Source organism: Colobus angolensis, unplaced genomic scaffold, assembly GCF_000951035.1.
Source record: "Colobus angolensis palliatus isolate OR3802 unplaced genomic scaffold, Cang.pa_1.0 Scaffold262, whole genome shotgun sequence".
Taxonomy (NCBI): domain Eukaryota; kingdom Metazoa; phylum Chordata; class Mammalia; order Primates; family Cercopithecidae; genus Colobus; species Colobus angolensis.
In genome coordinates this window covers 4,004,962-4,028,405 of record NW_012115844.1, presented here as the reverse complement: position 1 = coordinate 4,028,405, position 23,444 = coordinate 4,004,962, and the positions used below count along the sequence as shown (strand labels likewise).

General features: G+C 42.7%; 1 protein-coding gene across 3 annotated transcripts in view; it reads right to left on the bottom strand.

Moving 5' to 3' along the window:
• Positions 1-10,533: 10,533 nt before the first annotated feature.
• HS3ST1 (heparan sulfate (glucosamine) 3-O-sulfotransferase 1) overlaps positions 10,534-23,444 on the bottom strand; it is a 33,616-nt gene continuing 20,705 nt past the window's right edge. For 2 of the 3 annotated variants that reach the window (XM_011947356.1, XM_011947357.1), the window contains exon 2: positions 10,534-13,115. In XM_011947356.1, coding sequence (XP_011802746.1) covers positions 12,084-13,007 — 924 coding nt within the window. In that variant the 5' untranslated portion in view covers positions 13,008-13,115 and the 3' untranslated portion in view covers positions 10,534-12,083. The remainder of the gene's footprint in view (positions 13,116-23,444) is intronic. The other variant, XM_011947355.1, reaches the window with a different exon arrangement.

Sequence of the window (23,444 nt, the reverse complement as noted above, 5' to 3'; positions counted from 1 at the left end):
CCCAAAGTTACAAGCCATAAACTTTGGGAGAACTCATGCGATTCTAATTCTGCAGACAAACAAAATGCAAGAGCTGTGTGGCCAAGATGGCATCCGTCTAAATTTCAAAGGATGTCTTGGACAGTCTGGGGACATAGACCTGTCACAGGAGTAGACACCACAGACAGCACCCACTAGTGCAAAGCCTAATGGTGCTATGAGAGTGCAACAGCCCCTGAGACCCCAGAACTGTAAAGCCACTGGAGTGTAGCTCCAGGAGCCGTGCAGTTGCAGGTGCAAGATTTTAACCCATGGTAGCTTCTGGATGGATTGTGCTCGGCAAAGCCATAGGCATGGGGCTGCCTGAGACTTTGAGGACCCAGTTCCTAATCCACTGTGTGCTCCGGATTCAGGACATGGAATCAAAATAAATTATTCTCCAGATCCAGACTGAATGTTGTTTTCCCTGTTGGGTTTTGGATTTACTTGGGCCCAGTTACTCCTTTCTTCTTGTCTATTTCTCCCTTTTGAAGTGGGAGTGTCTATTCTGTGCCTGTTTCACCATTGTATTTTGGAACCATGTACTTTGTTAATTTCACAGGCTCACAACCGAAAAATTATTTGCCTCCAATGAATTGTGCCTTTAGTGTCACTTATATTTGATTTAGATGAGACTCTGGACTTTGAACTTTTCAGTTGATGACTGGAACAAGTTAAGACTTTTGAGACTATTGCGATAGAATGAATATATTTTGCACTGTAAGAACATACATTTGGGGGACCAAGAACGGAATGCTATGGCTTGAATATGTCCCCAAAATTTATGTGTTGAAAACTTAATCTCCAATGCAACACTGTTGGAAGGTGGGGCCTCATAAGAGGTGATCATGTCGTGAGAGCTCAGCTTGAAGGAATGGATTGATGTCATTATCTAGGGAGCGAAATAGCTGTTACAAGAGTGGGTTTCTTTTAAAAGCGAGTTCAGCATATTTTGCTCTCTTGCTCTCACCGCCCCTTGCCCTTCCACCTTCTGCCATGGGAAGATGCAGAATGAAGGAGTGCAGAGAGTCCATGGCCTCTCTGCCCTTGCTATCCTCCCAGCACCCCCAAATGTTCATCAACTTGGAAACTCTGAACTCTGTCCTTTTGGGTTTTTATGGTCACATCATTAAGTAGGTATGGCTGACTAAATCACTGACCATTGGTGATCAACTCATTCAGTCCCTCTTCACCTGCTTCCTTCATGGAGATCGGAAGTGGGGGAGTGTGGGAGCTAGGGCTGACAGTTCAGAACTTTTAATCACGTGGTTGGTTCCCCTGGCAACCACCTCCCATCCTGTGGTTATCCGGGAGTTTTACCGAAGTCATCTCATCAATGTTAACTCAGGTGTGGTTGAAAGGGGCCTGTTCTGAATAACAAAAGGCTCCTTTCTGTGCTTTATTGCTTTTTATTCCTTAGGAAATTCCAAGGGTTTTAGAAGCTCTATGTCAAGAACAAGTTGAAGACCAACATAGAGATGGTTCTCAGCTTACAATGATTTGGCTTAGTAATTTTTGACTTTGTGATAGTAGCAGAAGCAATACAAATTCAGTAGAAACCATATTTCCAATTTTGAATTTTGGTATCTTCCTGGTCTAGTGATATTCAGTAAGATACTCTCTAGCAAGGCTGAGCAGTGGCAGCGAGTAGTAGTTCCCATTCAGCCACATGCTCACTGGGGTAAACTGATATTTGGTATAGTCCTGAAAAATCCTATTGCTGCTGACCCATAAACAAGCATCCATGTTCCAGTGCCTTCTATCAGCTCTTCTTAACCCTCACTGGAAGAGAGAGAAATTGATGACCCTGGTGCTGTAGCATCCCCATCATTCAAAAATTAATTTTAGTTCAATGCTTCAAACATATTTCAGGCCCAGTGTGCTTTCAGCTGTATGTGCTAGTGGTGGCTACTCGTACAACCAATCTGTTTTTCACTTTCAGTACAATATTTAATAAATGACATGAGATATTCAACATTTCATTCTAAAATATGCTTTGTGGTAGATTATTTTGCCCAACTTTAAGTTAATGTAAGTGTTCTATGCATGTTTAAGGTATGCTAGGCTTATCTATGATGTTCAATAGATTAGGATATTAAATGCATTTTTGATTTATAATATTTTCAACTTATCAAGATATTTCAATAAATCAGATTTATTGGGATATAACTCCATTGTAAGTCAAGGAGCATTTGTACATAATTCTTACTATACCACTATATCACATTTGCCCATGGCTTGGACTTATGTAAATGGTTACCATTAGAGGAACAATAAAATTTCATTGATTTTTAGATGTATTGGCCTTGACATTCATGGTGGTACAATGATATCTGAAGGGCTGTTCTATTGTCACAAGTGAATTCCTATTTACAGACCCTTTGAATCCACCAACAAAAAGTGTATTAAAAGATCAGTGAATATGTATGTGTTCAATATCTACTGCATGCCTGGCTGTGCTCATAGCCTTCAAGAGCCACAATTCCTGAAACAAAATCATATTCCCATCTAACATATCAGCCAGCTGACCCTCTGAAATGGTTAATCAAATTTGCCCATCATTACCCAGATTTTAAGTGATGATGCCAAAATTTAAAACCTCGTTTTCTGACTGAGAGGAAAATAAACAGATAAACAGAGAAGAAAATGTAAATCACAGTCGAATTGGATACTTGAAGTGCAAAGCAGAACTAGGTACAGTCTTTAATTGTGTGGAAAATGTAAATTGCTACTAAAGATAGAACTTCCAAATTAAAGAAAGTAGAAATAGAGTCTGCCATATATTGTCTTTTGAATGCTGTGCACAGCTTTTAATATCCAGTGTTCAATGTCTCAGCAATAGTCTTTTATGTCTGACAAATTGTCTAAGAGGTTTTGCAGGTCTGTCAGGGTTTGTGCTTTCGTGTAACACAGTTTTCCAAGCTGACTCCAGCCTGTAATTTGTTCTAAGTGTATCTTTTCTTCACGTGGTTTGGTTGAGCCATAAAAAATTTCAGGGGAAGCAACATACTGTGCATGCCTGATTCTACTTGTAGAATAAATTGATCTATGCAAAATCACTTAATCACCATCACACAGGATCAAAAGAGGAGTGAACTGGCCACATTCCTTAGGTCAAAATAGTTGAAATTACATAGCAAGCCCAAGGACTTATAATAATGATAACTTACATTTGTGTAATGGACACTAATATCCTGAAAGCTTACACTTATATTAATCTCCCTTTTTAAGTGTGACCACATAACCATTAAGCAGGTGTTCTGTCCATTTTATTGTCGAGGAACAACCAGGTATGGAAGCTAGTCTCCACAGAGGGGCCCCCTGTGAACCACTCCTCCTATTATTCTGCCTCTTATGTGATCTTTTCCCACACTGAATGTGGGCTGGCCTTGTTGAAACATTAAATGTGGCAATAGTTTCACTACGTGACATTTGCAACTTTTGCCTTGGTTTCTTGGAACACTCTAGGGAAAGCCAGCTACCATATAAAAAGTTCCACCAATAACTCTAAGTTGGCTGTGCTGTGAGGAATCCCAAGTTGGCCACATGGAGGTGTTGCAGTCAACCCAACATGTAATTAAAGAAGCCATCTTGGCCATCCAGATGAGGTTAGTCTTCAGATGACTACAGTCCTAGCCACCACCTGACTACAACCAGGTAAACCCCCAAGCAAGACTTTCCCAGATGTTTCCAATTTACCCGTAGAACCATAAGAGGTAATAGATTGTTACTTTATACACTAAATTTTGGAGTGGTTTGTTACATAGCCTTAGGTAACTGGAACACCCGGTCTGTTTAGCCATTATTGTTTTTCCTGCTGCACCAAAAACACGACTAAATGAGGAGCATAATTTCAATCATCTCTCAGCTGGGTATCTGCTTTATGCAGAGAACTGTGTGGCGCATTGGTTTCCACAGGAAGCAACAGAACTTCACTTGGAGAGCAAGGGATTAGACAACAGATACACAGTGTGATAGATATTACAAAGTAGTTCTGAGTTCTCCCTTGGATTCTGCTGCTACCTACATTACTTTACTCCTCCAGATCTCAAATCCTTCTATAAAAAGAGAAGTTTGACTAAAATGACCTGTAAGTTCCCTTTCAACTCTATCAACTGATGAAGCCGCAGTTGTGTGTATGTGTGTGTGTGTGTGTGTTTTATCTCAAAGAATATAAATAAAAATTTGACAGTTGTCATCTCTGAATAACCTTGCTATAAGGCTCTGGTTAATATACAATGGGAATGCATGCCTTGGGCAACAAAAATCCATACATTTTGTTTGTTTTCAAGGGAGCATATAGAAAAGTGAGCATGAGGCAAGATGAATAGACCAGATAATAGACTTACACTTTGAATTAATTACCTATTACCTAACAAATTACTACAAACTTAGCAGCTTAAACCAATATACACCTATTATCTCAATTTCCCTGTGACAGGAGTTCAAGCACATCCTACCTCTACTGTAGCCTTTCCAAGCAGCAATCAAGATTTCAGACAGATGACTTTCTTATGCGGAGCTTGAGGCCATCTTCCAAGCTCACTTGTTGTTGGAAAAATTTAGTCTTTGAAACCGGAGTATTGAGATCTTTGCTTTCTTGTTTGATATTGGCTGGGGACACTCTCAGCTACCACTGGCCACTGCAGTCCCTTGCTACTCTCGCAACATGGCAGGTGATGCCTTCAAAACCAGTAGAAGAATCTTCCCAGTGTGAGAAGTCTTACATAACACAATGTCTTTATAGCCCTTCACCTTTGCCATATAAAGTACTCTAACCAAGAGAGTAAATGCCTCATCTTATTTATAATTTCTGCTCATATTCAAGGCGAGGGTTCTATGCAGGGTTTGTATATAGGTAGGTGGAAACCAACGGAGCCATTGTAGAATTCTGCCTGCCACAGCCTTTTTTCTGATATTTATATTAAGTTTCTGATCTCTATCTTTGCCTTCTTTGTTTTCTAGCTCTTTCTATGAACAGACATGTTGGAGAAGAGATTCTCTTTTGCATTGACAGGCATTATAGCCTAGAGGTAAAGCATTTTAGCTATGAAAAGAATACGCAGGAGACAAATCTGGCTCTACCATTTACTAGACACGTAACCTTGGGCAAATTACTTAATGTCTCTGTGCATTGGTTCCCCATCCATATATAAAATAAGTGAAATAGTAGCATTTATCTCATAGGTTGATATGAAGGTTAAATGAGATAATACCTAGGTTTTAATAAACACGTGAGTATTATTCCTTTACTTTCTGTCAAAGATGATACCAGTCATGAGAGCTAACTAGGAATTAGAAAGACTTACTTTTACATATTTGTGGAGTTGATGAAATTGTGATCTCTTATATGTCCATTGTCCATTTTCCATAAAATGTTCATAGAATCTCTGTGAAGAAGGTATCTTTATCCCTATTTTACAGAAAGGTACTGGAAGTTCAGAGCAGTTAAGGAAATTGTCCAAGGTCACATAGCTGTAAAAAAGGCTGGGAGATAAACTTCTAAATTCAGGTCTTCAGAATCCAAGGTCAGAGCTCTTTTCAGTAGGCCAACGTGAGAAAGTGGTATTAGACTTGTTCATTATGGCACTGTGTGGTAGAACTCAGATTCACGAGAGAATGTAGGTCAAGGTACGGTAAGTATGAATTTCAATAGCCAGTTTGGAGATATCACGGGTTACCTTGGAGAACTATCCATTGTTTCAGTATTCACGAAGAGGTCATATAGTAAGGCATAGTGAAAAGAGCTTGGGTATTAGGGTGATTTTTTTGATTAATAAATATTTACAGCTCCTATGTCAAGTATTGTTACTATTTATTGGGGATCTAATGGTAAGCAAACACAGGAAGCTTGAATTGATTATTTCCCCTGAGGTTTGTGAAGATTACATAAAACAGCATATTATAAAGTACCTACCAGTGTCTGGGCCAGAAAGGGTACTTCCAGAAGGCGGGCCAGATCATGAGGTTGGGATGTGGTAGAAGGGGCTTTCACATAAAACTGACAGCTGGTCTAGAGTTACCCTTCAATCCACAAACAAGCATTAATATTCCTTACTTACCATGTGCCAGGCACAGTGTTAAGTGCCAGAGGGTTGCAATCAAAAGGAAGAGATATCCATGTGTTAGTTCTAAGTGGAATATCTATCAAACAATAGAAACACAAGATGTTGCTACATAAGATGGAGTAATACCTTCATCTTTGTTGGGCCCAGAATTGTTTTATGAAGTTGGAATTTAAGTTTGATATTGATGCATTATACTATTTTGGTAGTCTGATAAGCTAATTAAAGAGCCTACTACTTGGTAACAATTTCATCCATTATTGTATTTAACACTTTGCTATTTGCTAGCCAATAAAATAGACTCATTCTCTGCTGTATCTCATTTAATTGGAAGAATTCTGATAACTCTGTGGGTTGATCACATTATGCATTTAAAATACAGAGAGAAGAAAACATGCATGCAAGGTTAAAACCTTAGAGTGGATGCTCTAGAAGCAAAGCCTGAGAGGGGATTCCTGTATTCTTGGCAAACACATTTACTCTGAATAGGGTAGCAGAAGAAATGGGTAAGGTAATGTGGGAAAAGGATGAAGTTTGAGAAGAAATAAGTAAAAGTAGGATTTCAGAAGAAGTCTAGCCTCAGCCTGATCTCACAAGGAGCTCTGAGCATGAGTCGCACCAGAGGTTGTCCTGCCCAGAGGCAATGAGGGTGAACTGTTACCCTACTACCCCCCATGCCCCATCCCACATCGATCAGTCAATCATTAGTCATGCCCTAACCCTAGGAAAGCAGGAGAGTGGGGTGGGCAACACTTCCCGGGCATCTTCAGGTAAGGAAACTCCTGCCAACTAAGAGAAATCCTTCAGAAAATAGTCAGGGCGAGTCACCAGAAGACAATCTTTGTGGCAGCCGCAGTTGAGAGCACTTCCGTGGTAAATGAGGTCTGGATGAAGCATTAACAGCAATAGCTACAGTCACATAGCTGGGAAGCAGAGGAGGAAAAAAGGCAGTGCATTTCTGCCGACTGGTTCAAAACCAGTTTTGGTCTGTCTCCTAAAGTCCCAAATGTTTTTAACCACTAAATAACATATGCACTGAGTTTATAGTTTTTACCTACTTTATCTCATTGAATTTGAGTTTTCCCCAAAACAGAGTACAGTATATATCTGCCCATTTTTATGGAGAAGGAAATGGAGGTTCTCAGAATCTGAATCTAAGATCCCATGGCCAGTGACTGGTACAGCTGGGATGCACACCCAGGTCTTCCGGCTCTCTCTCTTTACTGTTATCTAACTGGGAAATTGGGCAAAATGGAATAAAGGTCTTGACATCAGGGAGAACTAAAGCACCAAGATCATTTTCTACATCAAAACACTTTAGTGAAGCAGCTAAATCTGATGATGTCCTCTTTAGCTTTGGCCTTCCCTCTTTGTGTGCTGTTTGGAGAACTCTGTTACGTTGCTCTGGCCTTTAACTCAGGCTCAGTCTTCCAAAATGAGCTGCTGTCAGTTAGGAGCATGTTTTGTCACATCCTTGCTGCATCAAATCCCAGCCACTGCTTTGCTTGAAGGTGATCTTGGCGTCACCCTAACTGTCCAACTCCAAATCCTAGATGCCCATAATTTCTCTTGCAGCTCTGCCTAATATACAGATACATATGCTTTATGTCTTCCTCCACTTACCCACAAACAGATGGACTGAAAAGGAGCAGAGACACAGAAGACAAAATTTCATTTGTAAGAAACAATGGCTCTATCAACATGGGCAAGCCCTTTAATTTCTGAGTTTGTTTTTCTGTAAACTTAGTAGCCCATGTTCTACTTCTTAGAGTTGTTATATAGGTTAGAAGCAATATATTTAAAATACCAAGCACATGGCAGGTGTGCAACAAATGATAGTTATTTTTATGCAACAGATACACCTGCACAGAAGCCAAATTCACAAGGGTGCCTGCTAAGTAAGCTTCCAGCACTCCAGCCTTGGAAAGCAGTAGCTTCTCATTGAGTTTAACACATTTGACATGCCACTTAGACAAATCTCTTGCCTACCTCTACCCTCTACCCCCGGTCTCTCCCAATGACCACTGTCTTCATGTCTCAAGTTTCCCTTGTTCAGAATGCTCTGCTCTGGTGACACCACTGCCATTCATGCCCCAGTTTTATGGCGATTCCTCCATGAAACCTTCCCATAGGAAGGTCAGGGTTTCTGTGGCCCACAAGTTAAGTGAGTTAAGTGACCTGCCCTGCCGTGCGACCTCTGGGAAGATTCTCTATTTCTTAACATTTCTGACAAATGACATTCTGGAGAGGGTCTCTGATATTTTTCAACTTCTTTTGTGATATGTGATGTCAACATTTCCCATTTCTGGACTATTTCCCTGGAGTGAGCAAGAATCCTTTCTTCTGAAAAAAGTGACATGAGGTCACGATCACTTTTTATTTTATTATTATTATTTTATTTTATTTTATTTTTTTGAGATGGAGTCTTGCTCTGTCACCCAGGCTGGAGTGTAATGGCGTCATCTTGGCTCGCTGCAACATCCTCCTTCTAGGTTCAAGTGATTCTCCTGCCTCAGCCTCCTGAGTAGCTGGGATTACAGGCACGCACCACCATGCTTGGCTAATTTTTGTATTTTTAGTAGAGATGGGGTTTCACCATGTTGGTCAGGCTGGTCTTGAACTCTTGACCCCATGATTCACCCACCTCAGCCTCCCAAAGTGCTGGGATTACAGGCGTGAGCCACTGTGCCCGGCCAGGACCACTTTTGAAACCTCAGTTTCCTCTTCTCTATAAGGGGGCTAGTTGATTTCTCTCAGCAATGTTGCCGAACTGAATGTCAAACCATGGAACACATCGCCCCACCCAGTCTATACACAGCTAAATGTCTTTCCCCTTGTACTCCAAGACCCTCTGGATTTTTATTAAAGTCCAGAACAAACAGTTAATGTCTACTAGTTCCTGTTGTATTTTCTTTTTATATTCTTGAGGACTTAATACCATGTTAAGCATATGGTAGGGGCTCAAAAAAGTAAAATTTTAATGAATAATGATGACCTGTCACTCCACCCCTGTAAGCAGCAGGCACACTAGGCATCGGCCTCCCCTACCCTGCATCTCCTTTCAGTTGGGTAAGCCTCCCAGCACAGAAGGAGTAAAGCACCCTGTGCTCAGAGGCATGTCACTTTTCTTAAATTCGCAAACCTTCAGGCTGTGAGCTGATAACCAAATGGTGTTAAAAAGATTTCAACAAGATCTGATTCCAGGAGGAAGGGAAAGGGAAAGGGTTCTGACTCTGGAGTATCAAGTGTGTAAATATTCCAATTCTAATAGCTGAGGCTTGGTTCAATTGCTCTCAGCTGCCTCTCTGGAAGGACCCACCTAGATCCCCCAGGCTGCCCCTGGGCTGGAGTGGTCTGGACAGGAGCCCCACCCCTTCCACTGACATCTGTCTCTGTTAATGGAATTGGTAGGAGGCATGTTTGGGAGGAACTGGGTGCCTATTAGGCTCCCGAGTCACTGCATTTTGGCCCTATCAGGACAGGCCAGGGTCTACTACAGGGCCTCCTTTGAATTTGACAATGCTCGGTGATATCTATTAAGAAATACCTTGGGTAAATCTGGAGTGAAGGTTTCTTACCCCGTGTACCTTCTCAATGACTGGCTGGGGTTGTACCAAAAATGAATGAACATACAGTGCCTCTAGGACCTCTGACCCCTGGCTCATGGTAGACTCATTTGAACATTCCTTTAGCCACAGCTCTGCACCCCCAAATGAAAACGTTGGGTTTACATTCACTAACCATTTTACACTGGACCATCCCTCCATCGACTATGCCAGTCCCAGCAGCCAGATTATGTTCCATGTGCCAGTCCTGTGTTCCTCCACTCCTCCCGCTGCCTCTTGCAACAACAGTTCATGCTTCAACCAGACCATCCCTGTCAGGGCACAGGAATTTGCAGGCCATTTGCAAAGAGCATCTTCTTCAGAGTCAGAGACTCTCATTGCAGTTTCCTTTCAGTCACCATATTCCTGAACGGGCTTGGAAACTTGACTTAACCTTTCTCAGCCCTCTTATTTCTTCAGCTCTTCAACGAGTATGGTAAAAGCAAGGTCCAACGATGCGTTGCAGAGGGAGGCTGTCTGCCTATTGAGAAGTACCCTGTCCACCAGGGGCCTGCTGTAAATATTTCCGCTACTTCCTCCGGGGGAGATGATGGTTTAATAACAACTTTAATGGATTATAAAGAGGAAGGCATCCTCTCTGCTGTCTGCGCATGATACGGGGTGGGGCATAGGCCACGCTGAGGTCAGGTCAGGCTGGAGCTGCTGAAATATACCAAGGTGACTCACTTCCCTGATAACACTGCTGAGAAAAATGCAGGCTTCTTCTTGCCCTTCCTGTAGCTGGGACACACCTCTTAGGATGGAAGATACTTGGCACCTGGGAAGAAATGTCAAATCAGGTCAGGAAGAACTGGCTCTGAGTCTGGGCTTTTCCTTTTGAGCTCAGAAAGAGTTGGGTAAAAAGTAAATACATAAATAACCTGTGCTTTGACTCTGAGTAGCCTCTAAGCCTGAGTTTATAGTCTATGTGACCTTGGGCAAGTTTCTCATGTTCTCTGGGCCTATTTCCTCCTATTTGAAATTTCCATAATAATATCTGCATCCTGCGGTTGCTTGGAGAAATTTCAATGAGTTCTTAAGTGTAGGAGATGATTAATAACGTCCATTTCTGTCATATTCCTTCGGTATAAACTATGTCAGGAAACCGGTTTATTTTGCTTGTTTGTATTTTCTCTTTGACTGTAATGAATGTTTTATTTTTATTAAAATCCGATGTGTTTAATTTTGTAAAAGGCTGACTGCATGACGAATGCATGAAAAAACTGAGGATAAGACGGGTTTATCTGACCATATCCAAACCTGGCTGCTCAGGGGCAGAAGTAAAACTGAACTCCAGCCTCTCTTCCGGGGCAGGTACAGTGGCTCTCTTAGGTGCTACCCTCAACTCTGCCCTTTTTTCTTTTTAACTTCAACCCTTGGGAGTTTACATTTTCTTTCACATTCAGGACTCCAAATTTAGAGTTGATTTTGAAACATACACATATTTATGTCTCAGTGCATATGGAATATATGTCTATAATGCCAATGTATCTTTCAGGAAGTAAGCACTTTCAGACTAAGCAAAAGACTACTACCCTTTTAGTCAGCCTTTCACAGAACCTACAGGATGAAGACACACATAGATTTTGCAGTTTCTCTTTTCTATTCTAATTGGCTTTCTGGAGGCTAACTGCCACCTGGGGCAAAGTACCCAGGCCCAAGATCATTCTGAAGGCCAAAGGTTTAATCCTCTTTATTGTAGGTTTCAACCACAGCCGAGATCAGAAGCGTATGCAAATATTCTTTGAGGTCAAGATGGATCCCAAGGGACCTCTAGTCAGTCACTAACTGCTTCTCCATCCTGAATATTGCTTCATTTACTTGAAGTTTACACGTGGGAATGGGTAAAACCGTGACCTCCAAAAATGGCAAGGAATCATCAAGGTGATAAATCTTACAATCCAAGTAAAAATAAATCTGATGATCACAATGAGACATTAAAAATTAAAAAGAGCAATGCAGAAAGGAAAGGGGAGAAAGAGGATTATAATACCCGTGAAAAACATTGTTTTTTTAAAGTAACAAAAGAATTTAGATTTTGCAATGAGTGCAACACAGACAGCTATTTTGAGTTGGGGGCAAGTTAATTATATTCAAAAAAAGATAGCGTCTCCAGAAAAATCTTTTTTTTTTCAGTGAAATAGTTTAGTTCCTTCATATAGAGACATATTACACAATGTTAACAACCATGAAAAACAATACAAAATGCCCTCCATTTAACAAGTAGAAAAATATAACTAGTATATATGGCAATTGTGAATCTAATACTGTACAGAAGTACTTTATGGATTTTACAAATAAATTATACCTTAAATGCTTTTTTAAAATTCTTTTCCCCCCCAGATGTACACCAGAACTTACAGTAGGAAAGTTTCTGAGCTTAGCTTATTGCAAATCAGTGCCAGTCAAATGTTCTGCCAACAAGCTCGAAGAATTTCTTATTTGGCTCATGAAAATATTCGTGCAGTTTATTGAGTAGTTTGGGATCTACTTGGGGGTGCGCCCGGCCTTTGGACTCATGTAAGCAGCGGTCCCGGCCGCTGTCCCGCAGGCAGTAAAAGCCCTTGGTTTTGTTAAAGTAGAAGTTCGAGGCATTGATCTGCGGCGACAGCTTCAGGAACCTCTCGACCTTTTGGATCTCGGGGAAAGGGTCCCTGATGAGGCGGTCGCCGTCCACAATGTGGATGTGGCGCAGCGGGAAGAAGCGCAGCCAGTTCTGCATGTGCACGTGGTAGAGGCTGCGGTTGAGGGCCTTGTAGTCCACGTTAAGCCGGCCGTCGCGCACCAGGAACTCCTCGATGGACGGGTAGGGCTTGCGCTTCTGCATGTGGTTGTAGAACACTTGGGTGTAGTCAGATAGCACGCGCTCCGACGGGTCTCGCAGGATGAGCAGCAGCCGGATGGACGGGTTCATGCTGTGGACTCGCTCAGGCACTTTGGGCGACGTGAAGTACGCGGGGGTCTTTTCCACCGTGAGCTGGTGTGGCCAGGAGAAGGGCATCTGGCTGAGGTACCAGCCCAGGCCGTGGCTGTAGTGCTCCTCCCAGTCGAAGAAGTGGACCTCGTTCTCCGCGGCCGCCACATCGGGGTGCAGGCTGAGCATCTCCAGCAGCGCGCGCGTGCCGCCCTTGCGCACGCCGATGATGATGGTCTGCGGCAGCTGCTGGGCAGAGCCGTTAGGGGCCGCACCATCGCGGACCTCATCCTGGAGGGTCCCCGCTTTCCGCAGAAGCTCCTGCTGGCCCAGCTCGGCGGGGCGGGAAGGCACTAGCTGGGGCTGGGCCACCAGCAGCACCGCGCCCAGGAGCAGCGCGGCCATGCTGGACACCACGGTGGCTTCACTGGGCCGCGCGCCGCTGGGTCATGAAGCGCCGCAGCACGGAAGCCTCCTAGTCAGTGGCACATGGGAGTTTCAGGCCTTCAATTACTAGGGAACAAAAAGGGAAGATATTAACATATAACAAATACAGGGATAATTCAACTAACAACTCTGTAGCCACTCTGCAGTGAGGGCTATATTCAACCCCCGGGACTCCCAGTTTCTTATCCTATACGGGAGCAGATGGCAAACATTTTCTGCAAAAGGCCAGAGAGTAAGTATTTTAGGCTTTAAGGGACATACTTTATGCCAACTCCAACTTCAACCGTGCTATTATAGATGGAATACAGCCATAGACAACACACAAGGGAATGGGTGTGGTTGTGTTCCAAGAACACTCTATTTATGGGCACTGAGTGAATTTCATGTAATTTTCACGTGTCATTAAATATTATTTTCCTTTTTACTATTATTATTTTTTGCAATCATTTATATGTTTAGCTGTTAGGCTGCATAGAACCTGGCCAGGTTTGGCCCCCTAGACAGAGCGTGCTAACCCTTACCATAAAGGAAAGGGTTGGGAAGACCCTTTGGAACTCAGCAAAAATCAATAAAATATCTACTATTCACCAGTCCCTGGCAGAGGGGTAGGTGATATAGAAGCAGGCTTTGTTCCTGCCCCCTACTCTTCCAGCCAGGGGCTGTAATCTAACAAAGCATGTAAATTACTATGAAAGACTTCACGATTAGTCCCAATTCTTCACCCTGTGTCCAACCCTTGAATTGGCCTTGCCACTAGCATATGAGCAGATGTGACAACATATCAGTCTCCAGTCTGGCTGCAAGAGGCCTTGTGTGTTTTGGCTCACCCTCTTTCACTCTTGCCTTTGCCATGAGAAGAATATGCCCTGGCTAGCCCATGGTCCCAGGGGAAGGATGAGAGACACACACAGCCATCCCATCTCACGAGCGAAGATGCATGATTGTGGTTTTAAGCCACTGAGTTTTGGAGTGGTTTGTATTGCAGCAGGAAATTGGCAAAAGTTAATTGATGCAGCCTGATTATAGGCATCAGGGTGGTATATGTTATGATTGTAATTTAGGTAGGGTACTACGAAGACACATGTTCATTCATTTTGCCTAAAATAATTGGGGATGGTTTCACAGTAGTGGAAACATTTGAAGTAGGCCTGGAGGGATAAACAAGTGAAATTACTACAACGTACAAAAAAGCCTTCATGTGTCCAAAGCTTTACTATTGATAATGTGGTCTCATACTATGCTCAGCTATTGTCTCTACAATCCTACATTGTAAGGTAGGAAGGCAGGGCAGATGTCACCACCATTTTTTTTTCTTTCTTTTTTTTTTCTTTTTAGATGGAGTTTTGCTCTTGTTGCTCAGGCTGGAGTGCAATGGTGCGATCTCAGTTCACTGCAACCTCCGCCTCCGGGGTTCAAGTGATTCTCCTGCCTCAGCCTCCTGAGTAGCTGAGATTACAGGCATGTGCCACCACGTCCGGCCAATTTTGTATATTTAGTAGAGATCGGGTTTCTCCATGCTGGTCAGCCTGGTCTTGAACTCCCAACCTCCGGTGATCTGCCCGCCTCAGCCTCCCAAAGTGCTGGGATTACAGGCATGAGCCACCGCGCCCGGCCTGTCACCACCATTTTATAGAGGGTAGCCTTGTCTAAAGACACAATTCTATTAGTCTATTTCAAAATTCAGAGCCCAAATTGAAAACTCTAAACTCAGGGTTCTTTTAGCCACAAACCACCTCTTTTCCACAAAACTTCTCCTCTTTACCTGTTTAAGATTTATAACATGGCCGGGCGCAGTGGCTCAAGCCTGTAATCCCAGCACTTTGGGAGGCCGAGACGGGCGGATCACGAGGTCAGGAGATCGAGACCATCCTGGCTAACACAGTGAAACCTCGTCTCTACTAAAAACACAAAAAAACTAGCCGGGCGAGGTGGCGGGCACCTGTAGTCCCAGCTACTCGGGAGGCTGAGGCAGGAGAATGGCGTAAACCCGGGAGGCGGAGCTTGCAGTGAGCTGAGATCCGGCCACTGCATTCCAGCGCAGGTGACAGAGCGAGACTCCGCCTCAAAAAAAAAAAAAAAAAAAGATTTATAACATTTAGGCAGTAAAGGACACAGGAACTGCTGGTCTAGATGTTGTGGGGTTCCACAGGACAGACCAGTTCATGGTTTATGTTTTCAAGGAGCTGATACTCAGTCTGTGTGTCACAGTGTCCTCTAAAGAGGAGACTGGATGCTCTCACTTGAGTCATCTCTGTTAAAACACATTAAGGGAAGGATAAGAGACAGGCCTAGCTTGGGGACTGCAGGATTCACAAAGCTAGTAAAAATGCTCTCCATCAAGAGGACCCATCATCTTTTGTACAGTAGTTTCAAAATTTACTTCATTAGTTTAAAACTTGTCCAGAGTGAATAAAGGAAGAACAAATTCCAGGACATCCATTTTTATGATCGACCAGCTGATCTACCTTTCTCAGATACTGTGTTATCTGTTTAGAAAAACATATTAAAGAGCAAGTAATCAAACAGATGGAAGTCTTTAGAGAACCACAGTGCACTGGAGAAGGGACCTGAGGGATCAGTGATGTAACTCTTCAAGAAAAAATCAAGAATGCTTTAGAAAGGATAGCCATGAACGATGATGTTTCAGGTTGGTTCTACTGATTGGTGAGCTCAATTTAACGGCCAATTGCTTTAGTCAGCTGATGATTTCAGGGTGTTTCGGTTGAATTTCATTTCCTTCTCAAGTCATCCATGTTGTTCGACCAAATGTACCAGTTGTGCTTGGCTCTTACATATTTGAGATGTGAGAATGTATGCAATTGTATGTGCATGTTTGGGTGTGTCTGTATGTGTGTGTGTGCATGTGTGTGTGTGTGTGCAGGTATAACAGGTTGGTCAAGTGAGAGACAGACTAACTACTACCCTTTAGAGAGCTATACTGTGTGTTGGTCACTGCTATCCCTATCTTTTTTTTTTTTTTTTTTGAGACAGAGTCCCACTCTGTCACCCAGGCTGGAGTGCAGTGGCGCAATCTCGGCTCACTGCAAGCTCCTCCTCCTGGGTTCACGCCATTCTCCTGCCTCAGCCTCCCGAGTAGCTGGGACTACAGGCACCCGCCACCTCGCCTGGCTAATCTTTTTTTTTTTTTTGTTTTTTTAGTAGAGATGGGGTTTCATTGTGTTAGCCAGGATGGTCTCGATCTCCTGACCTCGTGATCCACCTGTCTCGGCCTCCCAAAGTGCTGGGATTACAGGCATGAGCCACCGGCCCGGCCTGCTATCCCCATCTTATAGTTCCATGTTCAGACTCAGGGAACAACACATCCATATGATTTGATACCTAAGTGTAGAGGAAGAGGCCAGATCTGAAATTCATATTATCTGACTGTTTATGCTCCTTCCACTCTAGCCTGCGGCATCCTGGTTAGTGTAGTGTACATCTGAGGTTTCTTTCCTGAAGGGGAATTACCAGCAGACAGTAGAGAAGAAACTAAATATAGTTTGTCCTTCATGAAAGAAAACAACAACATATTGGGAAGTTAAGTAGCTTAAAAGCTACTTGTTTGTACTTTAATCCTTTCTAAAAATGTATTTACTTATGTCTAGACCTTTTTCTTTCAAAAATATTGAGGCTTATAGAGAAAGAAATTAGCTAACATCTTATATACACATATGCAAGTATATACACACACATATACATACACGCATACTATATATAGCATATATATCATGTTTAGAAATATACCCCATGTGTATCTTTTATGTATGTATGTAAAAATGTGTATAAGTATATATGTGTGTGTGTGTAAATGTATGCACACATATATTAATATCTAAACATAGTATAACCTGTTTTATATTACATGCACACCATGGGCATTAGGAGCCAACTTCCTCTTGTGCTTTTGTAATTTGGGCTTCCTAGGGGCACAGAAAGGATTTTTGGTCCTTTTTGTAATACTCTCAGAAACAAAAAGATTCCCAAGCTCAGGTGAACCTATAAGCCATTCCTGTGGGCCACCTTGATCTTGACAGTGAAATTATAAACATCAGGGAAGAAGGGGGTCACTTAGTCCCTGCCTTTCACACCCCAAGATGGCTTGCCCAGTGTCACACAGTAAATCTGTTCCTAGGACTTCTGGCTCCTGAATTCCAGTTCTGTAGTCTAGTTGCTGTTATTACTGTCTTTCGAGTAAGTGCTTGTAATGTAAAATAATGACAATGTTTTGGGTAATCCAAAGAAGAAAAACCCAACAAAATCTACCCAACAATGACAACTCCCTGACCACCAACTTCCAGTGTCAGCTGACACACAGGGTGCGTGCAGTACAGGATCAAACTTGTGATTTGTTCTGGTCAGTAGAAGGGTCCAAATGAATTGCACACACTCTGGAGTCACGATTCTTGTCTCCAGTTTGGACCCTGGTCAAAGTGACTTAACCTCTCTTAGCTTCAGTTGCCTCATCTGTAAAATGGTAATAATTCCACCTGCTTCAAATGATTACTTTGAGACTGAAATGAAACAATGTGTGTCAGGACTGTCCAGTATAAATATATTTTGCATCACATACGCATTCAGACATTTTCCAAGGGTCACATTTTAAAACATATATTTCACATAGTTTAATATATCTAAAATGTTATCACTGTAACATATAATCACCTATATAATTTCTCTTTTTTGAGACAGAGTCTTCCTCTGTTGCCCAAGCTGGAGTGCAGTGGCATGATTTCAGCTCACTGTAACCTCTGCATACTGGGTTCAAGTGGTTCTTGTGCCTCAGCCTCCCAAGTAGCTGGGACCACAGGTGTGTGCCACCACACCTGGCTAATTTTTGTACTATAATTTTAGTAGAGATGGGGTTTGACTGGTCTCGAACTCCTGACCTCAAGTGATCCACCTGTCTCGGTCTCTCAAAGTGCTTGGATTACAGGCATGAGCCACCATACCTGGCCTAGTCACTACATAAAATTAATGTGGGATTTTGCATTTTTTCTACCCAGTCTTCGAAATCCAAGTGTGTATATATTTACCCGTGTAGCACATATCAAGGACACATATGACTGGTGGCAATTGAGTTAGAGAGCACAGAGACAGAGAGCACTGGGCACATTTGCAATTCTTAATCTGAGAGCTCTTTAAGTGTGGAACACACTCTCCTGAAAGCAAGATTCCCTACCCATTCACAGATTAGGAGCTTCCTGAACAGGAGAAGAATCAGGAAGACAGGTTTGAACCAGCAGGCAGCACAAAGGCAAACTCGATCTTCTCCCTCAAGAAACAAACCAGATAAAAGTAATCAAATGGGAACTTTTAACAGTTGAAGCCCTTGGCTGACATGGGCATGGATACAGAATTCTCCATAGCACCTGGAGCAGAGGCCACAACCTTGGCAAAAGCAATGATAGCAGCTCCCATCTGCAGCAATTGCTACTCAGCAGGCACTAGGCTGGCAATTTTCCATGCAGGGCTTGCTGTAATCCTCACTGCAAGTCCTCAAGGTAAGTCATGTTATTATTTTAAAAAGTGAGGTTCAGAGAAATGAAGTCGTGTGTCTAGAAAGTTAGAGGAGGTGAAAGGATTCAAAGTCAGTCTAAACAGACAAAGCCAGGTACTTCATTGTCCCTTTCACTTTTCTTGGCAATGTCTGGAGTTAGTGAGCAAGTTGTTAATGAACTTGGCTCGACTTCTTTGGTCCTGTTGAATATTTTTGCCTTGCACCAATTCTTTGATGAAGGACGGAATTTCTATGAAACCTGAGACTTGCTAAGATGGGCACAATGAACCTCCACCTTCCTTTTATAGATGGGTTAATAGGTCCCAAAGGGAGATCCAGCTACCTCTCTGTTTACTTCCCTCTATCAGGGAGGCTGTTTTCTGGGTATTACGGTGAAAACCCAAGGCCTGAGTTTCATGAACTGAGAAGATTAAAGTCCTTCCTATCAGCAACAGTGAACTTCTTCGAGTCCCACTGTGAAGACAGTAGTCACATGCCAGGCATGGGAAACCCAACGGAGAGTACACAGAATATTCCAGATGGAGGCTTCCCTTGCACTTGGAATTAAATCCAAACTCCTTTCCAAGGAGGCCTTTCCTGCAAATGGAGGTCTTGCCTTGCTCTACTCTATCCTCAAGGGCCTGGCATGATTTCTGGTCTATAGCACATTCTAGACATTTTGTTTGCTGAATGAACTTGTCAAATGCAGTAGACAGGCAAATAGCTGGAAGGTACTGGGAACATATTTTAACACAGTAGCAAGAGAAACTTTAAGGGTTTGAAACTTCTGTCTCTAGAAGAGTCAAGCAGAAACCAGAAGTTGAAAGGGGGACTCAGCATTTCTAATCGTGATTGGGCGACATCACCTGAGAGCCTAGAAAATATTTGGATTAAAAAAGGAGGGGAAGCTATGAAAGAACCCTTCAAAAATATTTTCGTTTTCTCCTTATGTCTCCTTATTACATAATTCACATCATGACCTAGATTTCAAATGTAATTAACTGTAATATATTCTCTCAGTCCCACTACTGGAACATATTCATAGATGAAATGAAATAACTAGGATATTTCACAAGGGGTACATTTAATGAATCCAGAACAGGGATGCCTGCCATCTGTCGGTCTGCAGGACACCTTCACAGCCCTCCACAAGAGATGATGACACACTGTCACAGGCAGGAATCTCCTTTAGGGTAGCAGAGACGATCAAAACATACAACCACAAGTCACTTATAGGATTTAACAAAAGGGTTAGAAGGGAAGAGATTCCCTGCTGAGCACTCACTGGGTGCCAGGTGGTAAGCATTTGAGTATAAATTATTTCTTCCAATACGTGCAACAATACAAGAGGTGGTTGTTCTCATTTTATTTTATATTTTTAAGCAATAAAAATGTGGTGGAGAGTAGTAGATGAACAAAGAAGATTTTGCAATCAGGTAGATCCAGGCTAGAATTCTTATTGCTAACTGACCTCAGTCAATGTCTAACCTCTCTGGGGCTCCACGTTCCCCTCTGTAAGTATGAGCTTAAATCTTCTTGATAGGGGTGTCATCATAATTAAATACGATGACCCATGCCAAATACATGGCACAGTGTCTGGCACACAGTCATTCAACAAATGTTAATGGCCTGCCTTTCATATTCATATCTGCCATGACAGAAATGGAAACATGCTGTTAAGGTTAAATGACCTCCTCAAGGTCACAGAACCTGGTAATATCAAACTAAAATATTCCACTGGCCATCCTCAAAGTCCATGGTGTGCCTTTGTCCCCTTTGAATGGTGACGCTTTCCCTTGGGCAGTGGGGAGTGCATTCCAGGCGAGGGAGAGCTTACTTAAAACCACAATGAGATAGAAGAAGTGTGAGATTTATTATACTGTTATGCAAGAACTGCTTCTTTCCAAGAATCCCATGGTGTTGAGTGATTTAATTTTCTGGAACGCACTGAAACATGAGAAAGACAGGTTGAACAACAGAACTGTCATTTTTTTTTTAATCTACCAAACTTCTGGGCAATCAAAAGTATAAGATTATTTTTTCATTGTTAAGAACGAAAAATGTCTTCACTTTCATCTTTGCACAGCTACTGAAGAGCACCTCGCAGTGGTGTCAGATTTTCATCCTTGGCAGGTCATTTTGGAAACAGTGACATTGGAAATAGATTCAGTTTGTGCCTGTCAGTCTATGAGAGGACAGTGATATTTCAAGACCTACATAAATATTTATTTTCTTGAAATTGTCTATACATGTCAATCTTCAACGAATGTTGACATTCACTTTTGTTTGGATTTCCTTATGGTAATTGCTGTGAGGTGGGATGGGGTGAAAAGAGTTTAGGGTAGAAAGGATCATAAGTCAGGCCACATAATGTTAATAAGCTTTCTTGGACCAATTTACTATGCAGTGGGGGATAAGTTACAGTAATTGGCCCCATTGTTTCCTTGAAAAAGAGGAGGACTATTCGAATATCTCCTCCTCTAGACTTCTATGCATCCTTGAATTCTCTGCATGTCTGAGAGGTGCCATATTTACAAAAGTTTAACTGGACAATAAATTGAATTCTCTGAAATCGAAGGAAGGAGATGCCTTGGCAAGCCACGGAAGGTAGCACCAGGAGAAGGATTCCCATCTCAGTGTTATTTGTGAACCTCTAAGTGCTCCTTGATAAAATGAGAATGATAAACGCAACCTGTCCCATAGGTAGTCTGAAGTCAATGCACACAACATTATTCCACAGATCAGGTGAAGGATTAGGGCCCAAGGATCTGGATAAAAAGTTCGCATGAGAGATAACTAAAGATTTCCTCCTGGGAGAGACTTGTGGCTGCAAGTTACAATCATCAGGCAAAGTGCTTTCCAAACATGCATATGCACGCATGTCACTTGGAAAGCCAGTTACGAATGCAGATTCTAAGGCAAGAGGCCTGAGCAGAGGCCCGGGATTCTGTATTCCTCATAAATTTCCAGAGGAGCTCATCTAACCCTCGATAGTCTTTGGAATGGCTAGGACACTGTGAGGTTAGAATGTGGGTGCCAATTCAGATTCTGATACTCTTGGCCCGGGGCAGACATGGGCAAGGTCTTTTGTTTTTTATTTGTTTGTTTCCTGCTGTTGCTGGGGTAGTATATTTTTAATTCCAGGATTGAAAACAATTGTGGTAGACAAAATAGACAGCGATTATTTTGGCTGCCAAGTTTGTATTTTGGGAGGCAGGAGATGGAGGGAAGACGCTGGGAATTAACAGGATTTACAGCCAAAAATCCAGTCTCAAATCTTAGCTCTGTAACTTGAAATCTGCAAGACAGCCCTGAAACTCGGAGCTTGAGATTGAATGCACCGGCCCTACATATTTACTGTGAGGATTAAATAAAATAGTACATGTGGCATGCTTAGGGTATTGCCATACTGTCTGGCCTGCGGTAAGCTCTCAAATCATGGTAGTTATTTTTGTCCCTTAAAAAGAAAAATGCTGGGTGTTATAAATGGGATCCTGGGATGATAATTAGTCAAACACATTTGTTCATGATGCAAAGTACTGCAGTGACTCAACCAGACAGAGGCTCAAAGAAGAAAGGACAGTGACACATAGAAATAATTCAGTTCTCTGTGGAAGCGCGCGCAGTGGCTGTGGGTCCTTCATAAAGGGCTCCTGAATGAATGATGAGCAGCCAGGTGTGTGCAGTGGTGAGGCAGCCCACAGTGAAGGAAGAGGAGGAGTTACTTCTCAACATGTTTAATCTGCATTGCTGTGCGCAGAAGGCAGCAGTGACCTAAATAAATCCTTCATTAGAAGCAGAAACACACTGGCTCAGGCACTGCGCAGCAGAGCTCTGTGACAGGAGGGCGGAAAGACAGGGCTTCTCCTATTACTCAGTGCAACTGAGTGGAAGAGGGGCCCCATAACAGACAGGAGACAGGAACTGGGCTGCCTTGGGCCCTCACTGGGGTGCACGGCTTCAGCCCCTGCTCCAGGGGTGACTGAGCCTCTGAGAGGTGCCATCTTAGCTAAAGAAGCTCCCCTGGATGGGGTGAATGGTCATCGATCACCCTGCAGATGGTGAGTACCCACAAATCTTTTGTGTTAACCCAGAAATGGTCAGGAAAGACACACAAAGCATCAGAGGCAAAACAGCCACGTGCCATCATCTTGTTCTGTCGCATCATTTTGCAGATAGAGAAACTGAGGCAAGCAGAGAACAAGAACCCCAAGGTCAGGCCTGCAGGGACTGAACTGACTCAGAAACATGGGTCTCCCAATTTGCATCTTACTAACCTCCATACACATGGAGGTTATGTGCCCTCCAAAATCTGTCCTTTTTTGGGGGGGCAAGGAAGATTGGAACCATTCACAGCTGAAAATAAATTTATACAAACCGAAGTAAATTGTTTCCCCTGAAATGGGCAAATAGGGAGAGATGATTCGTCTCATTCCTTGAGCCGGGTTGTTATGGATTGAATGTTTTTGTCCTCCCCATAGTCATAGGTTGAGACCCTAACCCTCAGTGTGATGGTATTTGGAGGTGGGGGGTTTGGATGATTAGGTTTAGATAAGGTTGTAAGGGCAGGGTTCGATCCTGACAAGATTGATGTCCTGATAAGAAGAGGAAGATAAAACAGAGCGCTCTCTCTCTCTCTCTCTCTCTGTCATTCTCTCCACCATGTGGAGGCACAGCCAAAATGTGGCCCTCTGCAAGTCAGGAACGGGGTCTCATGAAGAACCACTTCTGCTGACACCTTGATCTTGAGCTTCCAGCTTCCAAAGCTGTGGGAAATAAATATCTATTGTTTAGACCATCCACTGCATGATATTTGATTATAGCAGCCCTAGCTGATTAGTACATGGTCCTCAGAAGAATTAGTAAAGCAAAACAGTTTGGCTGGGACTTCCTCCACT